Here is a 9877-nt window from a genome sequence, read left to right as displayed (position 1 = left end):
GCTCTGACCATCAGTGCCCAAGGCAATACCGTCAACCTCATTAGCTTTCGGATGTGTGGCTGTAAACTGGGCTGAGGAGGACCTCAAGTTCTAATCCCCCACTGGCTTTTATAAAATAACCAAGCAGACAGGGACCCACGTGGCCTGGATTCTCCCATCACTGGCCCTTATAAGCCATGTGACCAAGACAAGCATTATCATTGCTGGACCCGTCTTCTTGGCAAAGCAAAGGCCCTTTTCTGATGAACGAGCCCTTACACAAATGGCCGAAGTACTATTTTTTACCCCCAAGAGAAACAGGTTATTTGTAAGCTTTCAGTTCTGAGCCGAGTATCTCCGAAGCCAAGGTTAACACCTCCCATCAGGGAAACTCAGAAATGCCTTCCCAGCTGAACTGCGTGCCTCCCTCCATTCCGCTGACCCTGGCTGTCCTCCAGAGCCCGCACAGGTTAATCCTGCTCCCACAGAGCAGCCCAAATACCTGTGTGAAGTCAACAGTTACATGTGCCCCAGTTGTCTCTCCTGAAGGCACATGGCACTTGATCTGGGCCATACACCTGTTGCTTCATGAGGTCCTTGTGTGCATCAGATTGATCGCTCCTCCACGGGAGGAACCAACTTTACCTTTTTATTCTGCTACAGTGCCGAATGAAGAACCTCAAACCCTAGTGCCTTTCAAAGAATACGTTCTTGGAGACAAAACTGCATGACCTCATAAAGCCATCCGTCAATGAACAAATGTTACCGATATAGCCAAATTTCACAACCCTATGTCTTGATTATACTTCTCACTCTAAAGGGTTGACCGAGACTGGTGTCTGAGTTTAATTCCATTAAATCGCCAACATGTATGAAAAGTGCCTTGTGAATTACTGAATGCCAGTTGTCATAGCGCACAGTCACAAATAACGTCTCCATTCTGTGTAATCCGGAAGAAATACCTTCACCTTCCTAAACTCCGTTCCCTCCACACCAAGTGGGGAAAGTGGCCCCTCCCCAGCGGGGGCTGCACAGATATAAAAGGGCTGCCCGGGGAGCCCAAAGTCCCTCCATAACGTTATGTACTATTTACACTTGAGGGACAGGAGATAGGACTTAACTAGTGTTATTAAGGGGGAAAAAAAAAAGCTGCATCATTTAATTGCTATTTATTTTCATAAACATGAGGTATTTCAAAGTGCTATAAGATGCAGCACTAAATATATACATTTTGAAGAAATTAAACACAGAACTTTGCATTTACCCAGTTCTATGCACCAAACATGAACAAATACATTAACAGGAAGAAACAGGCTAGGAAAAAGGCATATATATATAGTAAATTTCTTTACAAAAGTTTCTTAGTTCAAAAAGTGATAAAGTAATATCTACTCAAAACTTTCACAACTCATTTTCATACGAAAATATAAGTATCAAATTTAGTTATGTATCAGCATCATACTAAAGTATACAGGCAGTGTAAGAATTAGTACAGTACATAACAGAGATTAACAATATATTTGTATACAAAACATGCTCCTCAAACATTGAGGTATTACAGTACTTAGGTATGAACTTCCGGTCTAATACTGGCCACAAAAGCCACCTCTCATTACCCAGGACGTATACAAAAGGCGGGTGTGTCCGTGGTATTTACAGAAATGTTCCCCAGGGGTCTCAAATGGCAAACCCCTTCTGTGACATCTGCTGGAACTTAAGCACCATTTTTAAAAAGAAGGAATGACTTTCTGTTGTTTGGAAACTTGGAACAAACAAGGTGACTTCAACAGCCCAGAGGCTCCCAACCGTCACGAACTTCGACCGCGGTCTCGGAGGGGACATGGAGGACACTGCAAGGGCCACCCGGCCTCCCATCACGCAGGCCCTCTGCCGAGGTCCTGGCAGAATCCCCCCATGTCCTGCTCCCCCACCCAGATCCAAACTCGATGGGGGGACCGATTTGAAAGTAAACCAACATTCTTAATGTCAACACAATGTTTGTTAAAAAAAAAAAAATCAAAATGTGCAAAGTGGCAGAGTGACTGTCCAGTTTTCGAGAAATGTTTAGCAAGTCCGAGCGTGTTCGATTTTCTTTAGCAACTGCTGCTGCCTCGCCTGCAACTTCTCCTTCTCCAGCAGAAGCTGATGCTCCTCAGCCTGAAGGGAGTGGACGTACTCGGTGGCCTTTTTCAAAATGACCACCTTGGCAGCCTTCTCGTTCTTCACCAGCTCTGGCACGTGGTCCCTGAGCGTGAGGAAGCTGGACCGCAGGTCATTTCGGCGCTGGCGCTCCAGAATGTTGTGGTTCCGGCGGCGCTCGCTGTCCTCCGAGTCAGAGTTGCGGGGGCTCAAGCTCTTGGCCTTCGGGGGGATGACACTCTTGAGGGGGCGGGGGGAGGCTTCGCTCTTGACCTTCTTCTGCGGCGGCACGTCCTCGCTCTCCACGTAGGGGGAGGGGGCGGCGTAGTTGTGCTGCTGGTGGATGGGGACGCAGCGCTTGAGGATCAGCTCACCCGACGGGGCCCTCCCCGGGCCCAGGGCTGCGTTCTTGGGGCGCACAGTGATGGTGAAGGTGGTGACGGCCTTGCTGTTGGAGGAAGACCGCCGCTTCTCCACCGTCACCACATCGATTTCCTCCTCCTCGTCCTCCTCCTCATCGTCGTCGTCATCTAAGAACAAGATGGGAGTCGTTCTCTTGGGGAGACACACCCAGGGACCACCCTGATCTCTACGCTCGGTCGCTCCCGGCAGGCACTGGCCCCGTAGCCCGCAGGCATGGGGACCCACCCACACAGACGTGCACAGGGTCCTACCCAGCGCCTCGAGAAATGAAATGCATCTGGAAATTCCACCTTGCCCACACCTGACCCTTCAGCCTCCACTCAGACCTTAGCAGGTGGCAAAAATACAAACTCCTTGGGCTTCGGGGACGGGCAGAATCTGACTCCAACGCACATGAGTTGGGGGGCCCTGGGCAAGTTCAACTTTTGAAGTCTCAGTTACAACGGGGATAATACCACAGGGTTGTTGCGTTGGACAGGTAATAATACATAGAGAACAGGGCCTAGCAGACGATGCTCGGCAAACGGTAAGCTTTTATCATCATCGGTTTTTCCCAAAGACTCGCTCATATTTCTATCTCCACACTTAAGACCCAAGGATCCCCTTCTCGGGAGCCCCTCTTTTAGCAACTGACACATAGTGGAGTTTGACTTTAAGTCCTTACACTGAAAGGGCAATTTAATGAGCTGAGGCAGAAAAATAAACCTGAGTTCCGTATAGTAAGCAGGTGTTTATCTAACAAAGACCAAATCCGAACTACAAAGTCGGAATCCACAGGAACTCTGAACCCCAAAGTGGGGGCCCCTCTCCCCAAAGTCCCCGCCAATAACAGCAACACACAAACATGTAGCATCGTGTCTGCATTTCCCCTCTCTCCTCTACTACCTTGCTGGGATCGCAAATTACTGTTTAAAATGCAAGCATGAAAATCAAAACACATCTTCTGCTTGATCTGAAGGGGGCCGGAAAGCTGAACAATTGTGGGATTTGTTCTAAAGCCGAAATGTGAGGCTGTTCCAGTCTGTGGGTCCCTTTAAGCCAATGTTTTGGTTTTCTGCCAAGAAGACAGCTGTTGGAAGGAAGTGCTTCCTCACTGAGAGCTGTCAAGGCACAGACATTAAAGGGACAGACCCGATTCAAACTGGAGTCTTATCACCAAGTTTCCTTCCAGGAGCCTTAGTGGGATCCATCCTCGGCCCTCAGGGACACGGTTGGGCTTTTTATCCACCTGCATTCTGCGGACACCGGGTTTTCAAGATCCAGTGGGCCCCACCCCCACCCCCCTCTGGCCAGGACAAGGGCTAGTCAAGTGTTTGGACAGAGTTCTTTACCTCCAGAGTCCCAGGCAAAGTCTGGGTTTCAACCCAACCCTACAGCTTAAGGCAGACATCGGCACACAATAGAAGCAATCAGTGGGTGCCTTCCCGCACGCGTGTACATTCCTGGAGGGCTTAAGGGCTCGCCCTCACCTTGAAGGGCACTGGGCCACAAAGTCACTCCGATCTGAAATTAGTCCCAGAATTCTCGCCAGAGACAAAACGGGACCCAGTTTGCACTGCACCGTGTAAAGAGGCAGCCCCTTGAGAATGGACACAACCGCGGTTGTCCTTGCCACCAGCTGCTGAATGGAGGGAGGGAGGGGTGCCCCCACCACCCCCAGCCTTTCAGATCTTCCGCCGGCCCGCCCGCCAGTATATCGCCGCCTGCTGGCCACGGACCAGGAGCAAACAGCCCACCACCCACCGAGGGCGGGGAAGACTAGCCAGGCTTGAAAAAAATAAATAAATAAAACCGGTAGTAGCCATCTGTGCAACCTCCCTCTACCTTCCTGCGCCCTACCTAGGATTTTGCACCGCCTCTATGTCTTCTCCCCGCACCTGCCCTCCCCTGACCCGGGAGGCAGTCCCTCTCCACCCTCGTGCTAACAGGTTTCTGCACCGAAAACGCACCCAGCGCACCTCTACACTCCCACCCAGCTTTGGCTACCCAACTTTTCCTAATTTTATCCCTAGACTGGCTGCAACGGAGGAGGAGGAATGGGTGAAGGCCAGGGATCCAGTCGAGGCTCCAGGAGAGGGTGGAAGGAACTTCGGTGAGGGTGAGACTTTGGGGAGCACCCTCTTGGCAGCTTCCACTCCCCCTCTCCTCCTCATCCCGGGGCTCGGCTTGGAAGAACCTGGCCCTCTGCCACCAACACTACCTCTAAAATAGGCCCCCGCCCCCAGCCAAACCCACGAAGACTAACAAAGGGAGCGCGACTCCGGCTCCAGTGCTCCCGGGAGGCAGCCGGCCTCTGGGACGGTCTTTACCTGAGTCGCTCAGAGTGTCCTCTCCGGAGGTGCTGAGAGCCTTGTGGTCACCGCCACTGGCCGGGCGGCCGCCGGGGCGCGGAGGGACGATCGCGGGGGCGCCGGCCGAGGCTGCGGCACTTGCCCCCGAGGCGACCGCAGCAGCGCCCGCCACCGGGGCACCGGCCGGAGTGGCGGGCGCGGGCTCGCGCTTGTTCACCGGGAAGGGGAAGACGACGGCGGGATCCACGCACTCGGCGGCCGGGTGGGCGAGGTCCGCGGGCAGGGCGGCCCCGGCGCGACCCGCCCCCGCCGCCGCGCAGTGCCCGCGGCCCGCAGGGCTGGTGGCGCCCGCTCCCGGGGCCGGGGCTGCGGGCCCGGCGGCCGGCGGCCCGCGGCCGTGCTGCAGCTTCTCGCTCACGGCGCGCTCCAGCTTCTCGCGGGCCGAGAAGCCGCTCCACATGCAGTCCTGGAGGATGACCGGGTTGGGGGTGAGGCCGCCCAGGCCCCCCAGGCCGAAAGCGTCCTCCTCGGCCGGGTTGCCCCACAGGTCGGCCTCGGGCAGCAGCATCTCCGTGGCCCAGTTCGGGGGCTCGGGGCTGTGCTCCGGGAAGGCACGGCTGGGCGACAGCGGGGGCGTGGGCAGCAGCTCGAACTTCTTCCAGATGTCCTCCCCCGGGGGGGTCGAGTCGGGGCCGCCGAAGTAGAAGTCATCTTCGTCCGGGTAGAAGCAGGGCTGCAGCGAGTCAAACTCTAGGTCTGGGTTCTTGCAGATCATCCCCGGCATGGTGGACGTGGTGCAGCTCGGCATCGGCTCGCCTCCTGGCCGGCGAATGAGGGCTTCTTTCCGCTTCGGTCCTTTTAGTTAGGGGGGTGCTTCCTTCCCGTGGGGGGCGCGGAGGGCGGGGGCCCGCGCCAATCTCCGACACTGCAACCGACAGACACACCGGGAGAGGGTTGGCAAGCAGGGCCGAATGGGGGGGGGGGCAGTGGGCGCCCTCTCTCACCCGGCTCCTCCGTCTCCCCTCCGAGCCCCCCACTCCGCCTGGTGCTCCCGAAGGTGGAGGAAGTTCTGGCTCTCGCTCTCTCCCTCCCTCCTTTTGTGTACAAGCTGTCTACGACAGGGGGTGGGAGGGGGCATGCAGATGCGGGGGGTGGTGGCGTGGCTCTGCAACTTTGGAAACTGCCATTTCATTCACACTCGGCAGTGCCTGGGGGGAGGGGGCTGTTCCAGGCTGCAGAATCCTTGCTCTCTCCAGCTCCCCGACAACCCAGTTGCACCACGTAGGTCCAGCTGCTCAAAGGAAGCCCAGGGCTCCAACCCAGCTACTGGGCATAAGACCTCGAGTACCCTCAATCCCTCCTTTGCAAAATTGCAACCTCGGGAGTGCAAACGATAGCGGGGGATTTAGGAAACTTTGCAAATGGAAAACGCCTTTCTCTAGACCGAGGCCAACGATGGGCACCCAAACCCACAACCCCTTCCTCCCAAATTAGAGCAGACGCCCCTCAGCAATCCGTCCGCTGCAGGGAGAGTCCTGCCAATAGCTTATTTTGAACCTCTCTAACCCCACCCCCACTCTTCCAAACCCCCAACCAACGTCGTGTTCCTGGGAGAGGGGAGAGCCCGAATCCCAGTTCCCGGGAATGGTGCAGGGTCGCCAGGAGAGCCGCTTGTCCTCGGGGCTGGAGCAGTCGTGACCCAGATTACCACCGCGGCGGCCTCGCCCTGTCTAACCCCCTTCTTCTTCCTCCAGGGGCACCCTTCGGAGAACCCCAGTCTCGGGGTGGGGACGCACCGACTCCCGGTCAGGTCAAACACGGATAACTGTTCTAGAGAAGGGCGAATTTCTTCGCGATGAAGCCATTACACCCACCCTGGCAAAGGCTGTAAAAAGGATTAGGGCGGGTCTCTTCCACCCGGGGTGCCTTCGGGGCTGGAACCGGCTTTTCAGGGAAAACCCCGAGACGGTTTTGTTTCGGAAGCAGCAACAGTCCCCCGAGGATATTCGAGCGCCCTGTGCTCGAGCCGCGATCCCGTCCAGGGCTTGCCTTCCCGTCGCGCTTGCCGCCAGGGGGGCGCCGGGCAGTTTGCAACCCCCGCTCCTTACCTCCCGCCGACTGCCGGGGATCCAGGGGCGATTCTGCGCGGGGGTCTCCGGGTGGCCCGGGGGTGGTGGTCCTCGGGTGGCTGCAGTCTGTACGCGCTTGCGCCTAGCTAGCGCTAGCTCGGCTCCAACCCAGTTCCCAGGAGCCCCCCGCATCCACCCAGCGCGTCCAGACAGATGACTGTCACTGGCTGCGCTTTGAAGCTCGGGGGATATTATTAACTGAAAAATCTGACACACCCGGGGGGCGGGGAGAGAAGGGGGCTGCGGCACAGACAAGGGGGAGGGAGAAAGGCAGTGGAAAGCGGCTTTACCCCGCCCTCTTGATTTCCATAAAAATCAGGGGAGGCGCCAAGGCTTTCGCGCCAAAAGCCACTTGCTTTTCTTCTTTGCAGAGAGGAGGCTGCAAAGCTGGGAAAGCCCGGGGTGTGCTCCTCCCTCGCTTTTAGACCCCCGGGCTTGCACCCGCTGCACTCTGCGAACCAGCTGTGCGCCGAGCGGTGCAATGCAGCACCCACCCTGCGGGCCTGGCAATTGCTTGGCATTAAAATATTTTTTCCGGAGGTCTCCGGGGGTGTGTACTGGGGGAGTGGGGCGGGGGGTTGGGGGGTGGGTTGGAAGCGGAGGCTCCTCACCCAGCCCCCGCCCTGACTGCGTTTGTGTTCGGCTGAGCGCGACGCCAACGTGGAGCGAGGCCTGGCGGTGGGGTTGCTTGTGTGTGATCCCAAAGGGAGGCTAGACCGAGGGTGCAAAACGGGAGGAGGAGGAGGAGCGCCCATTTAGGAACGAGACCGCAGGATGTTTCTAGTTTTAAATTGAAAGGAGAGGGGCGCCCCCCTTGTTTAAAAATAAATAAATAACTTCAGGCTACGAGGGTGGCGCCGCGGCGGTTTCTTCGGCCGAAGGCGACACCTCGCGGAGACCGAGCAGAAAGCGGAGCTGCTGGGCCGGGTCTTCGGGGCTGGAGGGGGGCCACCCCGCCGCCCCCGTGGCCCTGTCACCCAGGTCTCCCCACTGCGCGGCTTCCGAGGGGCAGGAGTGTGAGACCCGTCCCCACGGGCTCCCTGATTAGCCTTCGCAAAAAGCTAGTATTTTCCCGAATTAGGGGAAAGCTGAGCAGGTTCACATCGAAGTTATGGGGCACACCTCCTGGAGACCAAACCTCGGCTCAAAACCCTTGACTCCAAATTGTTGGAGGCAAAAAAAAAAGAAAACCTGCTATTGCTGCTTAACCTCTTGGTGCCTCAGTTCCCTCATTTGTGAAGTTGGGGTTAGTAGTGGTGCTTAAGTCATAAGGCTATTTTGAGAAAAGAGCGTTGTAAAAGCGCTTAGAACCGTGCCTTACACCCAGAGTGTCAGCCTCTAGGTGCTACCACCAGATGGGGAGTCTTCTGGAGAAATGAAGACCCCCCCCCAATCTGGCAATATGGCCCTCTCTTCTTAACCCACCGCCCGGTGAAATCTTCCCTTTATTCTGGTCAAGCTATTTTACAGGTGTCAGGGTGGGGGTATCAGAGATCATTGCCCCTACCTGAAACTCACCAGGAAAACCCCAGATCCCCTGGGTAGCCCCCTTCACAACCAAATAGACCATGAGGTGGGTTTTCCCTTGGAAAACATTCCCCCCGGGGTGGTTTGCCGTAGGGAAACCCGCCCCCCACACACACCCCAATTGGGGTGGGAAAGCTTCTCCACCTCCCTTTTCCCAAACTGGAAATATGGCTCATCCTTGCCATTCACCTCAGCATTCAAACTAGTTACGGATGAGGATGCAGAGGGTCAGGGGGCAGCCTTTAAAATGCTCCCATATTAGCATTTGTGAAGGGCTCTTCCAACCCTTACCCTGGATGCCTACATAATTCTGGGGAGAGAGGCAGATTCCCAGAGTTCTAGGAAGTGGCCCATGAATGAGGATGAGCTGCCCTTCCAAGCACCTTTATTATTATTATTTCTTTCACATATGTAAAACGCTTCACCTTTGCAAAAGCCTTTAACACCCCCACTTAGGCTTTCCCTAACCCCCTAATCTAAACTCAGCCCTCCTGCTGTATTCTTTGCAAGCATCCTGGATTTTCCTTCAGAGCACTTACTGCCATTTGTAATTATATATGCCTGGGAATGTTTGCTCAATGCCTGCTTCCCCCATGAGGCTGCGGGGGAAACAGCCTCTGCCTCCCTCACTAGACCTGTGAGCTCCGGAAGGAGAGGCCTTGTCTGTTTTGCTGAGGAGGGATCCTCAAAGGCAAAGCAAGGTACCTGTATACGGCAAGTACTTGATGATATTGTTCAAGGCCGAGATCCAGAATGAGTCCTAAGGCGGCCACCTCTTCCAAGATAGTTTCTGTTTATTGGCAACAGTGGGAGAGAGAAATGAGTGTCACTCCAGAACCTTCTTCAGGCCCCCAGCAGCAGCAGAACCCAGAAAAGACCCTCAGAATAGCCTGCCCTACCTTTTTACCAAAATGAAAGGAGCACTGTTAAAATAGGCCGAGAGGGCCCGTTATGATATTTAAAAGTCCTCCCCTTGTCCTCTCTCACCAGACGTGTGCCCTCCACCATGCCATTAGTCTTTCGTCCCTCGATAAAAAAAAACAGAACAGTCGGGGACAGGGAGACAAGAGACCCTAAAGGTTACTCTGTGTGCCTCCTAGCAAATCAGGTCTCCTTCCAGGACCTCAACCTCTAATCTCCTCCTTTTAATGCAAACCAGTAATTACTGACAAGTCTGAATTTGAAGGTTAACAGAATGATAAAATTCAACAAGTATTTATTGGTGCCTTCATTTGCAAATGGTAAGATAAAAGACTTCCGCCAAGAAACCTGGCCACTGCTGCTTCCTAGTCGGCTTGTAGAGAAACGTGCACGTTTCTTTTTTAAAACGTGTAAACATTCTCAAGCTACGTGAATGCACATTAAATAAATCTTCAGATGGCCTTGAAG

The 9877-nt window shown here is 55.1% G+C and overlaps 1 protein-coding gene across 1 annotated transcript; it reads right to left on the bottom strand.

Annotated features, from left to right (window-relative positions):
* Positions 1-1139: 1139 nt before the first annotated feature.
* Positions 1140-7106, bottom strand: MYCN (MYCN proto-oncogene, bHLH transcription factor). The gene is made up of 3 exons (XM_027622582.2): positions 6941-7106; positions 4851-5757; positions 1140-2648 (listed from the first exon to the last, which is right to left on the bottom strand). The coding sequence occupies exons 2-3, from the start codon at positions 5638-5640 to the stop codon at positions 2044-2046; spliced, it is 1395 nt and encodes a 464-aa protein (XP_027478383.1). The 5' UTR covers positions 5641-5757; positions 6941-7106; the 3' UTR covers positions 1140-2043.
* Between the last annotated feature and the right edge of the window lie 2771 nt (positions 7107-9877).

Source organism: Zalophus californianus, chromosome 8 (genome assembly GCF_009762305.2).
Source record: "Zalophus californianus isolate mZalCal1 chromosome 8, mZalCal1.pri.v2, whole genome shotgun sequence".
Lineage (NCBI taxonomy): Eukaryota > Metazoa > Chordata > Mammalia > Carnivora > Otariidae > Zalophus > Zalophus californianus.
This window is presented reverse-complemented; position numbering and strand designations above follow the sequence as displayed.